Source organism: Pholcus phalangioides, unplaced genomic scaffold, assembly GCF_987345545.1.
Source record: "Pholcus phalangioides strain wild (caught in Gottingen) unplaced genomic scaffold, Ppha-v1.0 ptg000004l_1, whole genome shotgun sequence".
In the NCBI taxonomy this organism is placed as follows: domain Eukaryota; kingdom Metazoa; phylum Arthropoda; class Arachnida; order Araneae; family Pholcidae; genus Pholcus; species Pholcus phalangioides.
In genome coordinates, this window is record NW_028301597.1 from 50,927,733 (window position 1) to 50,949,369 (window position 21,637).

Sequence of the window (21,637 nt, forward strand, 5' to 3'; positions counted from 1 at the left end):
ATGACACACAGACAATTATACTTTATATTATTATTATATTTACCGAACGATAAACTTTGCGACGTAAAATAAAAATTGGCTTCAGAGAAAAACAAATAGAACAGCAGCGAGATTCAAACATGATTTTGAAGTGCCGAAAACAAAAACATCTCTTTCAAAAGTGTTTCTCATTTACTGCTCCTAAATTTATGAATTCATTTCAGTCAAAAAACCAACTACTAATAACACTAAACTCTCAAATTATGAATGAATGAAATATGAAATTTACATATATGCAAAAAACATTCAAAATTATGATGAGATGTTCTGAAACTGTTAATAAAAAGCTAGATAAATATAATATTAACAATTTTTTTTCCATAAACACTGCTTAAGACTATATATTTTTATGTGTATTAAGGTTATACCCAGAATATATATATATATATACTCGCATCATCTTGTTTAAATTTGCACTAAATATGGATTGTCATTTTAAATTGAACTGTTATGCATCATGCCTTAAATTTCTTATGTTTTTTTTATATAATAATACTGTGTACTTGGCTGCTCACAATGGTGGGGAAAAAATGAAATACAATTTCTTTTTTGCTTCCTGGAAAGACTTGGTATCCCTTGGGGCTACATAGTGTGTATTCGTTATATGTGTATGTCTTTTTTTTTTTTTTCTTTTGTATTCTTTTTTGTGTGATATTGTCCAATATTTGTGTAATGTTGCATGTGTGTGTATTTGTTCATAATAATAAAAAAAATTGACTAGGGACAAATAAATTATGTTATGTTATTAAAGCCATTCCTTTTTTTTTTCAAACCGTTGAAAATGAAAAAAAAGGTACGCATAATATTTTATTTTTATTTATTTATTTGCAATAACCCCAGAAGGCACTTACACTGGAAAAATAATAACAATTATGAATAACTAATAAAAATAATTAGAAATAACAGTCAAAAAGGATAGCGCTTCGCATACGGTACGGAGCCAGGTCAAAATCCTCCATAGCGGAAGCAAATCTGAGTATTGATGCACATACAAGTTCTGATGACAGTCTGTTCCATATTCTCGCCACACAGCATGTATATCTGTGGAAAAAAACAATCTCTTCTGGCCGTTGGTTTCCTTATTTGGAAGTGATGCCTCCGTAGGTTAACTCGCCTGTCTATGATCTCGAAGAAAGGTTCTCTCGATGGTAGATAAAAAATTTGGTGGACTAGTTTGTAGTACATTTTCAGATATGCAGTGATTCTACGCCATTCCAGCGAGTGTAAACTCGGAAATTGTAGCCTCTGGCAATAACATCAGCAGCTCATGCCTGCTATTCGTTCAGTAAACGACCTCCGTGGCTTTTCGAGGAGCTTTATGTCCGTGATTCTGTATGGGCCCCATACTTGCGAACATAACTCTGGTCAGGCGGACGTACACGCAAAGCTCATATGACAACGTACGCGCATCACACTTGCGGTATGCCGTACATAACATTATATGAATTTCTATTAGCTTTGCAGACTATGCCATGGTAATGATCGGTGAAATCCAAGATGCTGTACATTGCAATACCTAAATCCATGCATGTATCCAATTACTGTAACGTCTCATTACCTAGTTGATGATATTCAGGATCGGTGCGTCTGCCTAAATGCATTGATCCGCTTTTTGATGATGAAATAGGAAGTTGATACTAATTTACCGCACACCAACTCCGGTCATATATCGCCATACGGCAAAGTCCAACCAGAGGAGAGTTGGGTGGGAAATGAAGGCTCCATCCATCAGTGGTCTCCCCAGGTTCGGTAGGTAAACAACTTGCTTCTGACGTTCTATGCCCGGATTCGAACCCGTGGACCAAGAAATTCGAATCCTTGGACCAAGGAAATTTATACTAACAACTCCACTCGAAAAGTTTTCGGCATGCAATTCTTAGGACTCTGGATTAGAAAATTCTTAGGAATGAGCTACATAAATGTGTACCTCCAGAGCGAAGAAGATAGGGTGGTGCACATGCCATGTAAAATTTGGGCATCTGTCACTTTCACTTCCAATGTAAAAGACAGATGGCAGAACTTCTCAAACACGGAACACGTGAAACTCTGACGTCATCAATAAGGGAAGAACACACATAGTCTCACTCCGATTTAATGAATTCCACGGTTCAACGAATTTTTTAGAAGTTTGTGTATATATATTTGTGTTAATCTGAATCTCGATACAACGATTTTTCTCGATTTAACGAATAGAAATTTCGGTTCTAGCTTACTCGTTGATAATGTTAAGCTCTAACTAACAATATCAATAAAAAGTAAAGTTTCCGGCATGTAAACCGATTCGTTAGAAATTCCCTAGATGTGTTACAGAAACAGTAGCAATAGTGTAGTTATAGTAGTAATGATGTATGCCATACTCTACCTGCTCTGATCTTGACGTCCCTACTGCCGATTTTTCCGACGACATTGGAAGCCAAGCACCTGTAAGTCGAAGCGTGGACATCTTGCCTGTAAGCACTTGCTCTGAAAGGAAGGAAGACCAACGTCCCGTTAGGTAAGGAGAGTCTCAAGCCTGGCAGGTCTTGCGCCAGACTGCCGTCGGCCAAAATCCAAGAAATGGCAGGTCTCGGATTACCGACTGCGGCGCAATGGACGGATTCTCCGGAAGAGTTCAGAAACAAGACCTTATTCGGTGGTTCTATCGTGAACGTTGGAGCTCTGTGATCCGTGAACAGGTTTGCATCTATTCCAATAAGAAAACAGAAGAGAAAAAAAAGCATTTAGTTCTTACTTCTCGAGATACTCATACAAAGACTATGTAGTTTAATTTGAAAGTTGAATATCACATGCAGTCAAACTCGGTTTCAACGACATGGAGAATTTCATCAAATTATCTCGTTATAATGAAAGTTGGTATTTTCAAAATTCTTCAAGTTAAACTATAATCACATGTAATCAAATATGAATTCGTTTTATTAAAACTGGGGTGACCACATTTGACCGAGAAAATTACGGGAAATAAATTTATAAAAATGGGACAGGCCAACTCTTACTAAAAATGCTGCCAATTGCATATATGCCTTATAAATAGCTCTTGGCGAGAGATGCAGCGCTACCAAAATTGTGCAGTGATTTAAAATGTATCTCACGGGAAAAGAAATTGAATACGGCAAATTCCGTAAACACAAGCTATTTTGGCATAAAACAGTAAAATAATATGCGTATAAAAAATTTATTAAAATTACTGTAGAAAATGTTTTTTGAAAAACTGTTTGTAGTTTTTACTGCTGTGTAACTAAGGAAGGTAACCCGATTGAATAGGGTACTTCACGAATGGCCGACTAGGCAGCAACAGTGATGATTTTGTATGGTCTGATTGCACGTGGTTTTCTCACCTCTCAAAAAACTTTTAACTGTGGGAATTGTGTAACCCAGCGTTTTCAAGATTGGTGGGTACCTAATTAGAAACACAGTTCAATGCTTTCAACTCTATCTAATATGATTTTATTCGTTTATTTTTTCCGAAACCATTAATTGAAAGTTTGATCTGTGGTAACTTCAAAAATACGTCCTACTTTGACCATTTCAGAATGGCGGGCTAAGGTAGGTAGTATTTTCGCAACCTTTGGTACTTCATTTGTGAGTACACTTAAAAACATAATTATGCATTGAATTAATTATGTTTATTTTTAATTTTTTTTCCTATTTCAATCTTTTGTTTCCAGATTTGAAAAATGACGTATAATTACAAGCGTTAGCCTCGAAGTCGAAGACTATAGCAATGATTACCTTCAAAACTGTTTAGATGCAATTAGATCTGTTGAAATAAAAGAAAAGCTGCAGATAAATTTAAAATACCTCGAAACACCATTGGAAAACATACTTAAAAATGCATTTTATAGCAAACCAGGTCATCCCATGGTTTTTGGTGTAGAGGAAGCACTAGCAGTTTTGCTAGTCATGTTGACAAAATGTTTGATTATGGTTTTCCAATAATTAAGCCTCCAAAGCCTGTTAAAAAGTATTTTTTTTAATCGATAGAAACATAAGATTATACAGTAAAAGTTTCAAAGAAACATGTAAATATTTCTGTTTTCAAAGCTGAAATATAAGTTTTCTTTGAAAAGCCGAAGTTTTATCACGAGCTCAGGTTCAAGAAACATCCTAGCTTTTCGTTTAATGCTTTAAGGTAGGAAAAAAATGAAGTGGGCAAAAATTACCCAAATGCAATTCGTCCAAAATGTTTATTTATTTTTAATTAGCGCAAGTTAAGAAAGATCCGTTGATATTTTGCATATTCATAATACAAGAGAGCCTATTCATATAAAAAAAAATTACTAAGACATAAAGGTAGTTATAATATTGGGTTTATTGAAAGTGAGTTTGAAAGTTTTAAAAAATGGGCCAAAGTATCCCGCGTTCAGTGAAATTAATATTCATATTTATGTATTGTTGTTGTAAAGCAATTCATAAATTATGCAAACCATCTTCATCCCCGATTTTAATAAGGGTTATGAATTGGAGTAAGCTTCGTTTATTAAACACGGGACTTTTTTGTAAAAATGTCCAAGAAGCGCAAAATTACGAAATGTATCGTATAGGTGTCATATTATAAACAAGTCTCTTTACTCAGTCTTATACAATAATTTAGAATATTTGATTGCAAACAGAACCTATTTATAATGATTAGGATTTGCGGAAACTGCTGAAGTGTGACTATTAAACACTGTTTCGAAAGAAATGTTTTCCAGAAGCTACTCAACACACACATCAGGTTTATTCTTGAATCGCCAAGTTATTGGGAGAAGCCAGAATATATTCTTCTTCACCAAAGATAATCTCAGTTCATTATTCTCCAATTAATGTTCTTCTTGTCAAAACTGTTAAAAAGACGACGTGAGGATTTCTTACGCCTCAGTTATTTGCCGCCACTTAAATCAGCATCCATTATGTACTCGAGGGGGAGGAAAAATAAATTCTGATCACGTGGGACAAAAGTGTAATAATGCGTAATGCGAAGCGGCGAAAGATCAAAAATCAATCGACGGCGCATAAAACCGATTTGAACAACGAAAAAGAAAGCCGAAAATTAACGAAATCTTAATTGCCGTTGATGCAAAAATTATCGTTCATTTCACGGGCTTAAAGATCCATTTTACCTGTCTCTAGTGTTATTTTCTAACTTATTACTAATCGACGCTCATCGTCTCTTATACTTTCCGCGCACGCACGTAATGGAGACATGAAAGTTCATTAAAAATATCCATGTAAACGTGTGAAGATTTAATCGAACTCAAGGCGTCATTAAATTGGATGTCTTGTAATTCACACTTCGTGTAGGGGAATCACGTATCAGTGAATTTCTTCTCAAAAGCCGTCATATACTAGCTTCGTAAAGTAATCGAAAAAAAAAGATTTAAGTTAAATTTCTGAAATGTTTTGTGTATATACATTAATGAGAGTTTGTGAAAAATAATTAATCAATTAAAATTAGTAATATCACAAAGGAAAAATTTAGCTTTGCTTTCACTACTCATTTCTTCAATGTGAGCTCTTTTTTTTTTTCTTAATTGTGTAATTTCTTTAGCGTGAGTGAAATGTTTTGCACTCTTTGCATGCGAGGATAATTTTCAGTATGTACACCAATGTGAGCCCATCTTTCCGTTAAAAATGTTTCGCCGGAAAAAGCAACAGACTTACAACGGAGCAAATACACAATCAGTACACTTCACCCGTAGTTCGAAAAATAGAAGACAACACTAAAATTCACGCGCAACACTACTACTACTACTACTACCAAACCAGACATACAACTCGTCCATATTCCTCTGCGGAACTTCTAACGAATTGGTACATGTTGAAATGTGTGTGTACGTATAGTGAACCTTCCGTGAAGTTTGTTTTTTCTGTAATGCTTGTTATGTGTAGTGCTGCCACCTGCAATCAAATTTTTAAACTATGAACTTTTCTCAACTCATAGTGAGTGAAGTGTAATGAATTAATAATTATACCGTTGTAGGTCTGTATAATTATTCATTATACACTACGCATTATACATTATAGGCCTACTTACGCACAACACTAGATACCCTCTCACAGAGTGTTAAATACACATTCATACTTCGGGCACAACTCATTCGATAGCATATTGCCCCGTGGCGATTGACCGGAGTTTTACTTGGTGTGAAATAAAGAAAGCATTTCCACCACGTGAATATGGGATTTTCAGAAGACCATGAGTTGATTTTTTTAACTATGCATATTAAAAAAACAACTCTAAGGGTTCGTAGTTTTTAATTAAACTAAAATTGAGTAAACTAAAACCTAGACGACTAATTGCCTGCGGAAGCAGTGCCTGCCTGGATGTCCTCAACGAATATGTAGAAGTGGATCATGAAGAAAACTTTTGGCAGCCCACAGTGACCAAAGACCTATTCAATGATACAAAAGTCGGATGCTAAGCCTGAGCTGTCAAGACTACTGTCAAAGACTACTGCTAGTGCTGGACGCAACTAGAGCCTTAGATAGAGACGAAGACCATGAAGAAGGGCAACTGGGGCTCTCAGACACAAAAGATCCAACCGCCTGCACTTGGGCCAAACGAACTAGAGCTCAGCAGAATGTAAATATGTGGGTGCAGTGCCCACCTAGAGGATCCCAACGTAGACAGAGAGGAGGACTATGATGATGGGCCAAGGAGGCCTGTAGAGACCAAATACTCATTGGCTGACATATCAGACAGCCAGCAACTACGAAAAGGAAGCAAGATCTCAACCTAACAGTGTGGGTTCACGTGGGAGCCCACCACCCAAAGACCAATTGACTGACCTTAGGGCCGGCCGGCCACAATTGCAAAGCAGCTTTTTTAGAAATCCTCTTCCTGAGGGTCCACTAGCTATACTTTAAGAAGATTAATCTGAGGAGGGGGGGGGGGGAAGAGGTGCGCCGTATGAACAACTGCTCCCGAGGCAGCTGAACTTTGAAGCCTGGGACGTGAATGCTCAAATGTCGTGAGGAAGCTGTGTGTACTATGTATTATTGGTATACACCGTATATAATTGTTATCGTCACCCCTCCCAGTGGTTTCGGTTCTAGGAGATCGGACGACCCCAGGGATTTCGGAGATATCCTCACACTTCCGGCTCAAATCAATTGGTAGCATAAGGCGATAGACAGGAGTTGAGCTCGGTTTGAATGAATGAACTAAAATTGGACGCGATTGGAAATTCGCACATAGAATATGTGAATAATATTTCAAGCAGGGAGAGAGAGTGCGTGTTTAGATTTATTTTTGATGTGTTTGTGTGTGTGCGTCTTTCATTCGTTTGTATTTTTTCTAATGCTGTTTTTTGAAACGATACAAATCAGAAATACACAAAAAAGCGGCTGCATGGAAAAAAAAATCAAAATTTTTCAAATTTATGGTGGTTCAATTTCTCTCTCCCCCTCCGGCTTCTTCTTAATTCTTATGCTGTTTGATCTCGTGATTGATGAGAAACACTTCCATACAACAATCCCGAATGATTTCGCTTTCTTCTATTCCCGACTAAAACGATACATAACGTGGTCCTCTAACCCTTGCATTATACATCGTCTAACTTATACCCTCGTGGAGCAACGGCAGGAAGTATTTCCCAAGTCGCTGAGAGGTTGCTTCGCTTTTGCATAATTCATACACAACTCCCTCTCTCTCCAACTCTCTTTTCTTACAGAGAGAGAGTCAGGTAGCTACATAGAAGCCAAGATTACCAAAGGCAGAGAGAGTCGAAGAAAATACGCGCATGCGATTCTTATTCTTCTGTTTGATCTTTTCTTTTTTCTACGATCTCGATTCTTTTCCATATAGAATTCTTATTTTTTGTAGCATCTTCTCATGTTTGATCTTCACTCTTCCAGGGAGTTTTACTTATTTTTTTATCCTAACGCCGCTGCTCCCTTAGAAAAACTGCTTTTGTTTGTATCTCGCAGCCACTTCTTGATCAGTGCCGTTTTTTTCCCTTATTTTTTAGGAGTTTGAATTCCCTCTCGCTGCATACAATTCTGTATACAAACGGCAACGATGGCTGATGTACGAACGAGGGGAAAAAGAGTATTTGTAGTTTCAGTCTTATTCCAGTTCATGCATACAAATGACTGCTTTTCTCGGCTCTTTTATACTTATTCTTACTCTTCTGCGTGTCTCAAGGGTGCAGTCCCTGCTATTGACAACGAGTGATTCTAACGGCGGCATGTTTGCGTGGAATATACCACAGAGAACTGTAAATGTTTGCTTTGTATGTACAGGTTTTTTATCTCCTCGTACAAGTTTATTCCCGTCCTTTGTGGATAGTCACGCAGTGATTGCCCCAAAAATGTTTTGAGATCAGTTGCAAAAAACTAAGAGTCGTTGGTGTGTTACTTCTGGCGAAAATGTATTTGCATAATACCATGTACAAAATACTAGAAATACCGTTGTTTGAGACAAAAAAAAACAAACAAAAAAACTTTCATTTCTCTCAGGGAAAATTGTTAGCGAAAACAACCACATTCTGTGAATGCGAATTAAATTTAAAAAAAAAACAAAAAAAAAATTTATTTCAATGTGACCCGGAAAATAAATCAATTTCTGAATTAGCAACATAGAACGATAAACATGTTATCGAATATGAACGGTAAATCGAGAGAAGCTATCCATACTTAGAATAAGGCAACCAATAAATACATTTTATGGGCATTGTATAATATTTTATCATGCATATATATATTTGTGTAATATTTTATCATGTATATATATATTTTTGTGTAATATTTTATCATGTATATATATATTTTTGTGTCATATTTTATCACGTATATATATATTTGTATAATATTGTGATTGCATTTGTAATTAGGTTGCTGTATTATAGAAATATATGACATCCATACTTGTCATGGGCATGTTTTTCTCAGCCACCTCGTTGGGCATTTTGCCCGTTGTGTCCTTGTATCTGTATATTTGTATTGGTGGGGGGGGGGGGGAGAGTAGTCGAACTGCACGTTTATAAGAAATAAGTGTTCGATCACGGTTTAAAAGAAATATGTTGGCTTGAACTACTGTTACGAAATAATGTTTGCGCAGGCGAGGGTAATTAAGACAATGTATGAACAACCCCATCTTTTAACATGGAAATATGAGCTTTACCAATCAGCTTTTTGATGAATAAGGGGGGATATCTTTTGCATATAATAGGAAAGAACTGATGCCAATCGGAGACGAGACCGAGTTCCAGAAAAAAAGTTCACATCAATCTGCGAGAAATTAAACCACCGTCCCCTCGCATACTGGGCGAGAGAGTGGTCTACCATTAACTTACAAAATACTGCCATTTTCTGCTCAAAGAAGGCTGCCTATGCGCTGTTCTTAATCAGCAATAACCCAGTTTGCAGGAGGACGGTGGTTCGATTCCCCGCAGATTCACGTGAATTGTTTTTCATCTTCATCTCTGCTTAGTAGCCAGTCTTCCGTACTTTGCCTGAACAGCGATTCATACAAAAATATGATATGAAGTGTAACAATAGTTACACTTACTGACTTTCAGTCACCTCATTCGGCAACATGTCTGTTGCGGCTTTTGTATTTGTATCGTTCCTCTCTAGATATTTTTATATCTTTTAACTGTCATCTCTTAGCGCTTGAAAAAAGTTGTAATGGTGAAAATCTCAAATAACGTTAATTTTTCGTACATTGTTTTCGCCTGCGCACACATTAATTCATTTCTGTAATTCGGGAGAACATGTTTTAACAGTCGACTAGCCCCCCCCCCCTCTCCAATGTTTTAATTCATAAATTGATTTTCCGGAAAACATTCAAATAAATTTATGATTTTTTAAATTTACTTGATATTCAGAATGACTGTATTCTCTAACAATTTTCACTGAGAGGAAAAAGATTTTTTTCTTCTTTGTGCTCCAAACAACAGTATTGCTGGTGCTATTGTGTATGATAATTTGCGAACACTTTTTTGCCAGGAGTTGTATAACAACGACTTTTGATTGTTTTTTGTTTTTTGCAATTTTAACTGATCCTAAAACATGTTAAGGGCAATCACTCCGTGACTATCCACAAAGGACGGGAATGCACTTCTACGAGGAGATGAAAAAACCTGTACATACACGCAAACATTTGCACTTCTCTGCGGTATATTCCACGTAAACACGCAGCCGTTAAGAATCACTCGTTGTCAATAGCAGGGACTGCACCCTTGAGACACGCAGAAGAGTAAGAATAAGTATAAAAGAGCCGAGAAAAGCAGTCATTTGTATGCATGAACTGGAATAAGACTGAAACTACAAATACTCTTTTTCCCCTCGTTCGTACATCAGCCATCGTTGCCGTTTGTATACAGAATTGTATGCAGCGAGAGGGAATTCAAACTCCTAAAAAATAAGGGAAAAAAACGGCACTGATCAAGAAGTGGCTGCGAGATACAAACAAAAGCAGTTTTTCTAAGGGAGCAGCGGCGTTAGGATAAAAAAATAAGTAAAACTCCCTGGAAGAGTGAAGATCAAACATGAGAAGATGCTACAAAAAATAAGAATTCTATATGGAAAAGAATCGAGATCGTAGAAAAAAGAAAAGATCAAACAGAAGAATAAGAATCGCATGCGCGTATTTTCTTCGACTCCCTCTGCCTTTGGTAATCTTGGCTTCTATGTAGCTACCTGACTCTCTCTCTGTAAGAAAAGAGAGTTGGAGAGAGAGGGAGTTGTGTATGAATTATGCAAAAGCGAAGCAACCTCTCAGCGACTTGGGAAATACTTCCTGCCGTTGCTCCACGAGGGTATAAGTTAGACGATGTATAATGCAAGGGTTAGAGGACCACGTTATGTATCGTTTTAGTCGGGAATAGAAGAAAGCGAAATCATTCGGGAATGTTGTATGGAAGTGTTTCTCATCAATCACGAGATCAAACAGCATAAGAATTAAGAAGAAGCCGGAGGGGGAGAGAGAAATTGAACCACCATAAATTTGAAAAATTTTGATTTTTTTTTCCATCCAGCCGCTTTTTTGTGTATTTCTGATTTGTATCGTTTCAAAAAACAGCATTAGAAAAAATACAAAAGAATAAAAGGCTCAACAAAAATCAATCTGAACACTCTTCTTGAAATATGTTTACATATTATATAAGCGAATTTCCAATGGCGTTCGATTATAGTTCAATTAAGATATGTACGAGGTTTGTTCAGAAATTATCCGACCATAATTTTTCGTGATGAAACAAATGCTAGAGATGCGTGGTTTGGTAAACGTACAAATACTAGTGCACGTGCTTGAATATTTACCTGTCTGCAGAAGTTACGAGCTACCCACAGACCGCTGACGAATGAGAAGAACGCTGTCAAATTTTGGTTTTGGACAAGTAACGGTACGGGAAACTTGAGTAACGCAAGTGCATAAATAGTTTTTCGATAGATGGCGCTGCGCGAAAGCAAATCGCTGAACGAACACATGCAAATCAGAGTCCTATAAGATGCAGGTTGCACGACAAACAGTTCGTTTCTGATTTTCTCTGTTACTGGCGCTTTCATAATGTCGTCATTTTGATGTTTACATTGGTGAATAAGACACTGTTGGCGAACTTGTTTTACCTAGGCCATGGATCACCAGCTGAAGCTTTACAATTTAAATTAAAACAAAAATTAGTTGAAATTTGTGACTATAGAGGACACTGCAAAAAGTCTGGCGGGAGCCATTGAAACTGAACCTTTCTTTAATCCCTTCTGCGTCCGAAATGTTCGTAAATCTTCAGCCAGCGATTCATGGCTGTGGCAAAACGACTTCACCAACAGTCGAGTTCATCCACGATTGTCAACATCACAATGAAGACTTTGAATCAGCGAAAACAACAGGAAAATTTAAAAATGAGCTTTCAGTCGTACATCGTGCATTTTATAGGACTCTGATATGTATATTTATATATTTCCAGTAACTTGATTTCGTGCAGCTTTCTCTTTAAACAAACTTTTGAACCAAATTTTGTTTCTGAACAAAAAGTAATCCCCCATTCGTCAGAATAACCTTTTGTAAATCGTATTCAATACCAATTCCTTCAATTTTTAAACTATTTAAGAATTTATGGAATACACTGTATCAGTGATAAACAAGAAATATAAGTCAAGTCTCTATATACCGAATCGACTTCGTTGTATGTAATAACTGTATTTATATCATAAGGTATCAAGGCGTGTTAGTTGGTAGCCGATGTCGATGGCTCTGCCTGTACAAATGGTACACTGAACAGCCTTAAATTTTGAAAATTATTAAAAACTGCCTTAAAATTTCTGAAAATTATTAAAAAATGCCTCAAAATTAATTAAAATCATGAGAAATGCTGTATCACATTGAAATATTGAAATATGCAAAATCAACCGTTTGCTTCAATGCACCTCTACTTTTGATTTGCAGATCAATGATGAGTAGAGACTGAGCTTTTATAGTAGCAACAGCGGCACCCTGATCTACAAATAAGGTTAAAGGCAATAGAAAGTATAATTCATCAATTTCAATTAATTTGTATTGTAGATAAATCCAACACAAAAATGTGCGTTCCAGTGAAATTATCCGTTTAGAAAAAACAAAAAACACATTTGTGAATAGAAACTCCGTCTTGAAATATTTTTGTGTAATAAATATGGATATCATTTTCAGATATTCCATGAACAAAGCATTAAATTTCCATACATGGACGTTTATTTTTAAAGCATTATTTTTAAGAAAAAAAAATTTCCGATTTCCATGCATAAACACAATCCTCACTTTTCTGTTGTTATTGAAATCACATGTATGCATTTTGTTCCCATGAAATACTCTTCTACATTTGACACATATAGAAATAATCTATATACATCTAACGTTTCTCAATCCCCTTCTCAGAAAAGAATGAATAATAAAGTAAAAAACACCACCGGTCGCAACGAATTTTCAACCCGGAACGTAATATCCTCGAATGGTCTCATCGTTTATGCTCCATATTTGTTTTACGGTTCTTCAGGTGGAAAATAAGCTTTAAAAAAAATAAATAAACAAGGAAACGCGAAAGATCGGATGGAATAAACATGAAATGATTCTTTCCCTTCAACATTGAACGACGAACTCTTGAATTTTTCAAAATACGTCGATAGGTATTTTATTCTGTGGATGGAATGAAAAAAAAAGAACAAAAGAAAAGCGAAACGAACAAACGCCAGATTCAATACCAAACAGAAAGTAAATGTTCTAAAAGATAACAAGAAACAACACCACGCGCTTTAAGCATCGTGTCCAAATACTTACGAATGCTTCCATTTATTCGCATGCTCTTTGCTTTGCCTTTTTTATTTCCATACATCCATATATATCCTATTCTTTCTCATCATTACTATTTTATTTATTTTGCGTTCTTTTTTACGAATGGGAAGATAGAAGTAGCTTGAAATGAGTGGAAACATTGGGACTTTCTACTATGTAAGCAAAGAATGCGTGTAACTATTGGAAATGTTTCCTTTTTCCTACCGTATTTTAAGTAGCGGGCCTTACAAAGGAACAATGGTGAAATGTATCCGCTGATATAAAGACCAAGGATACTATTTGAAATGATTCTAAAAACAAAAACAAAAAAAGAATAAACTAAAAAGAAGAAAACGAGAAACAAGGTATATTGTTTGTAGGACAAACATAGCTCTTTCGTTGCAATTTTTACCTCTTTCTCTGATACGTACGTGAAGTGAATACTTACGAATTTCCGAGAAAGAAATATCTTTTCACTTTCTATTTTGAAATTACCAATATCGGGTATTATCAGCATTGTATCTTTGTTTTGCATCAGGTAAGTACTAATTTTCATCCTTCTTCAAAACAGAAACGCGCACGTATGGCAATTTTTCAGCTTCTTCTGGTCGTTAATTACGTAAATACGAACACATTTCTTTGTTTAATTTGAAATTTTATTTTGGTTCAGTTTGTGATAGCCCTCACAGAAAATATGTTTTTGAATTACTTTCACAATCTAACCAATTTACGCTTGGTCAATCGATTCACCAACGAATATGTATCGCCACTCAAAATACAGACGACTGGCAAATTCATCTAACACAGTGGTTCTTAATCAGTAGCAACGAATCTTTTGGGGGCCCTTGGAGAGTTTTCAAAGGGTCCGTGTAGTTATTGTTTTTACATTATGATGTGCTGAATGCCATTCGGTAAAGGGGGTTGTGGCCTTTATCGAATCGGCAAATCGGACCAATGTTCTTCATGCTATTGCCACAAAGAGTCGGCAGAACACAAAAGATTAAAAATCCTTGATCTAACGGAAAATTAACAGAAAAAATTTTCACTGCATTTGCTGAACTTTATTAAACGAACTTGAATAAATTAAACACTTATAAAAGACATTCGTTAAACCTTATTTTAAGTTGCATGTGAAAATAAAAATTATAAATGACTAATTCGGTATACCATGTGCAATCACTAGTTTTATTCCTCAGGGATGGAGTTTCGATCAATAACCATGACTGCGAATTAGCTAAAAGTAGCATTATGTATAAAAAAGTGATTTCAATAACAATTTTGAACTTTTCATTTTCCAGCCACACAGCATGGTGATAAGACATTCTGTCCAAATGCGACCCCCGGAGTCATCTGATGTGGTACGTGATCTGAAACCTAATTTTGTAAAAATGAACCAAGTAGCATGTTTCTAGATCACTTAAAGGACCTATGGCACAGTCCCAAAGCACTTAAGCAGCCAGCGGTGCAGTTCCACATCACTTAGGTGACTCGTGACATATTTACACATTGCTTGAATGATGCCGCGGCGTACTTCCAGAACCCTTAAGTATCCCGCGGCACATATAAAGATTGTTTAAGTGGTCTACGGTACTATTCCCAATCACTTAAGTGACACATTGTACAATATCACATTATAGAAATTATCCGTGGTATATTTAAAGGTCACTTTCACGACACGTAGCGCATTTTCAGATCACTGAAATCACCCGCTCTACAATTCTAATTCACTTAAGCGGCCCGCGGTCCATATGCAGATCGTTTAAGTTACCTACCGTGCTGTTCCCGATTACTTACGTGGTCTACGGTGCAGTCCCACATCACTTAAGTTCGTGGCGGTATGTTTGCAGACCACTTGGTTGACAAGCTGCACATTTTCAGATTGACGCGCTTCACATTTACAGATCACTTAAGTGGCCCACGACACGTTTTAAACCAATGAAGTGGCATTCGCTCTCTGCGAAGTTGAACAGCCTTGACTTGGATTCATATAACTACTAATATTTTTTTGCGACTGTCGTCAATTAATAGGAAAGTTTAGGTCAAATCCTCCGTTGTTACAACGCATCGTTTTCTTTTCAACATTTTCCCAAGAAATTGCATTATTGATTATCACACTGACTTGGAATATTTATTGCAAAGTTTGACAATCAAGAAGGCACAAAATTGTAATGTTAACAGAAATTAATCAAAATATAACACATCAAATACCAATATTTCTGAAATATCCGAATGGGATTCTCTTAAGTATCGTAAACGAAAATAGCGTTAAAATAACAACATTCGAATGAAAAAAAAAGCAAACACATGATCCAAATAAAAGTAGGGAAAAACATATTTTTCCACGAAGATAAAAATACATCAAAATTGGCTGAACATAATCCAGGGTGAAATTTACGCATTTCCAAAAATACAAACAAGATTTTTTGCCAATATTGAAAAAGCTTACATTTTCTTCATTTCTTTTTTATTCTGAAGATTCTATAAATGTTATGAAATATTGAATTTCTGGGAAAAACAAAGTAAAATTGTTTTTTTTTCTTCATATATTGATATCACGTTCCTTTATATTGCTTGTAAAAATGGTATATATACAGATATAATACAAAAACTTCAAAAAAATATATTTCATCGTTTTTTGGTTTTTTCCGGGATGTTTTCTAAAAGCCTCGCGATATCATTCCTTATTGTATGCGTGTGTATGTGTGCGATGTTCCGCGTCTTGAAAGAAAGAGAGATAGATAGAAGGCGGGGTAAAAGATATAGAGACTTCTCAAATTCTTGAAATTGTTTTTTTATTTCTGAAGCAGCAGCAACGAAAGATCGATGTGAGGATGAAGCAGAAATGGGAGGCGTGATGAATCGTTTTGAAGCCCAAGGAAACTGTTGTAAACGTCTCTTTTCCATGAGATATGGTCAAAAGTCTCAGCCATTCAAGTGCGATGAAAAAAAAAGTACATAAAAAATGTAAGTTTTTCAGAAGTCTCCGGTTGACATCTTAAAAGAAGAAAAAAGAAGAATGTAGAAAAAAGAAAAATATTCTAGTGGCAAAAAATATGTATAAAAAAAAAAAAATGAGGAGCGAATATATTCCATTTCTGTTCATTGTATGACCCGACGAATTCTCGATCTTTCACTTCGAAAAAAGAAAGAACTTTTTTTTCTGGTGATGTTCTGAATATCGCTATAAAAGATCTTTGGGGGGTACATGCCAAAGTAGCCATCTTCGAGGCTCTTTTATTGATATGCTGTTTTATTCGGCGCACTTTAGGTGAAAAAAAACAGGCTCCTTTGCCATTCCGAAAGGAATATTTTTATTTTTTTCCCCAAATCTACAAATACTGAGTACGTAAAGGAAATCTAATATTAAGTTAATTGATATAATTTCTACTAATCATCAAAGTGAATTATCATCAAATGAGATTTCCGAAACTTCGTCATTCGTGTTTGTTTCTTTACATACTAGATTATCGAGTAAAGAAACAAACATCACGATTCGAAGTACTAGAATAATAGAGCGATGTTTCACCATTGATGTTTAACTTTTTAATTTGTTTTTGATTAGATTTATCTTATTAATTACATTTCGCTGACATCGACAGGCTTATTTTCAAACAGTCATGAATAGGTCGCTGAGTACAAAGAGGTTTTTTATGTATGTGTGCTGATTGTGTTTCTCATTTGGAACACAATGGTTGGTTTACACATTTTATTTTGCTCATAGAGAATTTAATTTTACAAATCATATAATACATTCATCTTTAATTTAATCATTTTAATGGTATATGCTCTTCAATATTTTCCATTTTGAAATTATCATATTTTCAAGGTGTACGACGAAAAAAAAAATCACCCAACCAAAACATAATAACAATATTCTAATGCGAGTCACTACTATGACCGCAAACGCCGAGACGCGTTCTAAAAACTAATGACCCCCCACGCAGCGTACAAAGATGCATAAATTAACAGCAAGTAGGCTAGAGACCAAGAGACTGGTCGATGTTCAACGGAATGACTCGACATCGAGTTCCCTTACTCGGTGCTATTAAAAACGTTTCAAAACACAACAGGCTTAGGAAAAATGACGGTGTTCTCAGTGTTCCTTACTTTCACTCATTCACAAGAATATTTGCCGATGATACGTAATAAGATACACTAATCAAGGTTTCCTTGATTAGTGTATATACAGTCAGAAGGAGACACATCCGGACACAAGACAACATACTTGAAAGGTTTACAAAGAAAAAGGTTAAAAGAAGGTTATTTAAAGAAAATATGTTGGAATCGCAATACTGGAGTAGCTAACACATAAGCACGCGAAGTCGCCAGTTATCCGGTCACGTTGATATTCTAGTCATCAATACTTCAGTATCCCATCTTTTAATTCTGTACATGTAATATCTTCGTAAACTTCTCGACGGTGTTATAAGTGAACTATCAAGTGAAAATTTAGCAACGAATTACAAGAGCTGAAAGAATTATCATCAAAACCCAAGTTTGGTGTTTATCACGCAACAAACCATTTTGTCCCAAATTCCAAAACAAATGTTGAAGGGAAAAAGGGCTCATTGCAAAAAACATCACAGAAAAATTGAATGTAAGAAGTTTTGAAAAATTTCCGCAAATAAAAATAATTTGCAGTAAATTTTTCCCATTGCGGTCAAAGTGACCGTTTTCCATTGTTCTAGGTAGTTCGATATTCCTGTCGTTCTTGTTAACGCATTTTTCTCTGAGCCTTTCTCGGATAAAACTGGGGCTGGGAATCGATTAATAAACATTTTAACTGATTAATCAAAATTTTTCGTCGATTAATCAAAATTTAAAAGAACATTTTGAACGCTGATCATTCATAAAAAAAGCGTAGTGTAAAGAATATTTTATTTGTTTCGTGCACCATCTCCTAGATGTGACCTACGAAACATAGATAGGAATAGATCAAGAAGTTCTTGCAGCCCGCATGAAGCAATCAAACATGCTAAACATGCTTGTCATATCCTGGAATTTCTAACTTGGACCGTTTCTTTTTCCTTCAAAAAATCGGTTATTTTATGGTTAGTCACTGATTTTGAAACTACCTTCGATTTTCATGGTGTTGTTTGTTTCTCTGAAGTTAGTTTTCTGCGGTTTCCAACTTCGAGGATCGAAAACCGATCTCCCCGTGAAAAAAAGAAAAAAAAAAAACTCGCCACAGAGAGCAACAGGCCACAACGATGATACAAATATTCAATAATTACAATTTGAGACATAGATGGCAGCCCATTACACTAGCTCCTCACTCAGACGGTTAGGTACACACAATTTGTTCCAGACTCGGCTACGAAGCTGAGATGGAGGAGATTTCGACAACGGCATAAGTACGGTGGCAGAGGGCTGGCGTTTATTTATTCATTGTTGTGTGTTTCCCACAGATACTGTAGGAAATACCTAGACGGTTCCTAGATGATACTGGGGGAGGGTACATGATGCTCCCGAATGTCAAAACTGCTGTTAAAAGATAATAGAAAAATCAGACACAACACTATATTATGTCTGATTCCCCGCAAAGGATGTTGAATTTTCTCTCTTTCCAAAATTCATCTTCGCGACAGCCAATTGTTAAAATCTTCGTACAACACTAGAAATAATCCTATGAAAACTTATCTGGGGGATTAGAAAATGTTCGTTAAAACGAGATTTTCACTATAACGGTATTCGTTAAAACGGGAAAACGGGATTTGACTGTATATACAGAAACATAATTTAAGACATCAAATCGGTTTCATCAAATAAATTGATTGATCAATTAATCAAGCTGTTTTAGGTACACACACACACACTTCCGGCACAACTCACTTGGTAGTAAATTGCCCATAGCTATAGACCGGAGTTGTACTCGGTTTGCAAGAATGAAACCCAATTTGGAACTGAAATCTTCGCCAGTTGTACCCGTATTTCCAAATGCAGAAACATTTGATAAAATTATTGGTTCAAGAATATTTAAATATGGTCAGTTATCTAAAATGTTTAAATACAGAAACATATTATAACATATGTTCTGTATATAATTGTTATACAGTCGAATCCCATTATAACAAACTCTGAGAGACCGAAGAAATCACTCCGCTATAACGAAATTTCGTTATAAAGGAATTCTAGGTTTTCGCATTGTTCCTATGAAAACTTATCTGGGGGATTAGAAAATGTTCGTTAAAACGAGATTTTCACTATAACGGTATTCGTTAAAACGGGAAAACGGGATTTGACTGTATATACAGAAACATAATTTAAGACATCAAATCAGTTTCATCAAATAAATTGATTGATCCGTTAATCATAAAGGTGATGAACTTTTAATGGGAATCTTATCCGAAATGTAATCGTAAGGATCAAGTCGATTAAATCAATTGATTGGCAATTGATGTCAATTAATTTTCTGATTTGTCAATAAATCGGGCCGATTAATTGAACCAGCTCTAATTAAAACATACTCATATTTATCACAATGGTAACTAAATTAGTTCGATAATATGTAATTTGCCTCAGATCGATACAACACAAAAATTTTTGGGTCATTGACTAATCTAACGAAATATTTTACGCTTTAATATTTCATAAGCTATAGTATTTAACCTTCCTAGATTTGACCACTCTATTCCGGAATATGTTATATTTTAATTTGCAACACTGGCATAGATAATAGCAGCTAGAAGCTGATGCATTTTCTAGTCGGCTAGACAGTCATATTCCAAATAAAGAAAGCGAATATAAATTATGAAAAATTGTAGTGTGTAATTTTAGAAAGGATAAAAGAGAGAGATTTCCGTATTTTTTTAACTAGTAATTACTGGTAAAACGTTTGCTCATACTTCTTTTCGGTATTTCACAAGTCATCGGAAACAATTACGATCGCCCCTCTATAAATAATGCCGGAAATTGCAGAATACGGTATCGTGGCTTGAGTGATTCGCATCCGTATAACTGGAAATGTTTTCTTTCGCGAGCTACACTATCATTACAGCTCATGCGTTTCGTTGAATACCAGCGAACTTGTGTCAGGCTTGGAGTCTTTGTGCACGTCTCGTAACCTCAAACCGAGACACACCCTTATGGGAGTTCCTCCGTTGGCAATCATAAGAATAACAATAGCAAAAAAAAAGGGGGATAGAAGAGAACCTCTGCCATGTTCTGGCTTAAATGGAATGCTAAATCAGAGAGCATACCAACAGAGCTTTTATGAGGCGACGTCTCTCAGAGTTTTAGTGCTGGCATCAAACACTTTCTTATACGTTATATAAGTTTAGGTAAAATCGATACGTAATTTTTTTCTTCGTATTTTCCTATTTTTTATTGTCTCTCTCTCTCTTAACTCTTTCATTACAAATAAGTTTCCTCTCAAGGCATATATTTACCAATTGGTCCGTAACTGATCTGATCATTTACTATTCAATCCATCGTAAACCATTGGTGTTAGGATTATTTTTGTTTTATTGCTTTTACCGATTGTAAAAATTATCTTCATGGTGATTGAATTGAACGTTAACTGTCTTTGGTTACGTGAATATTATTCGTAAAGAATATTATTCATTGTCAAGGAAACAGTTATTTTCCGGATATTATGCTGAGGTGAGCTCGGAAAGAAAAGTCATCACGTCTCCGCCGGGACTCGAACCCAGGCCTCTTGCATACCGGGCAAGCATGCTACCATCTACACCACTGGAGACACATGAATCTGCCTTCCTAATTTCACGCACTGTGTCGTGAGGCGCTGAAGTAGAGGCATTAGTAGCCTCTCTTAACTTCAGGAAATGGCCCCCGGGTGGGACGGTTTAGAGAGACCGTCTCTCTAAACCGTCTCCAAACCGTTTTGGTATTGAGTGGAACAAATGGTGAAAATTATCAAAAATGCAACTCATCTCATTTTGGCTTGCAAAAAAATTCAATAAATATGAACGAAGTTTGGTATTATCTTATCAAAAACACAAGCGACAAGCAATATCCATTTTGGACGTGATAGGAGTGATACTGAATTGAATTAAGTCTAAAAAGGAGCAAAAGAAACTACTTTGTGTTTTTACACGAGTTTTTGGGTGATGCAAAGCAGCCCCAGTTTTGCTCAGAGCATTACTATCGAGCATATAATCTATGTGTATAAAATTGATTTTCTGTGTGTGTGTGTGTGTGTGTGTGTGTGTCTGTATGTCCTCTATACAAATCTACAATTATAGATCTGTCATCGCCGAATTTTACATATATACCAAACGGAACTCGAACGATAAGCCACTTTTAAAGTTCGTCAGAGTTGCAAATGGCCGAAATGGGCAAAAAACTGTAGGGCAACAATGGTTCCTGAGCCTCAATTCGGAATGTTCACTTTGGTTACCGTGGTTCCCT

At 35.9% G+C, this 21,637-nt stretch overlaps 1 protein-coding gene across 2 annotated transcripts in view; it reads right to left on the reverse strand.

The window, feature by feature from the left end:
* LOC149087808 (cell adhesion molecule Dscam1-like) overlaps positions 1–21,637 on the reverse strand; it is a 190,262-nt gene that overhangs the window by 85,989 nt on the left and 82,636 nt on the right. For both annotated transcript variants that reach the window (XM_089231720.1, XM_089231721.1), the window contains exon 2: positions 2,402–2,722. In XM_089231720.1, coding sequence (XP_089087846.1) covers positions 2,402–2,722 — 321 coding nt within the window. The remainder of the gene's footprint in view (positions 1–2,401; positions 2,723–21,637) is intronic.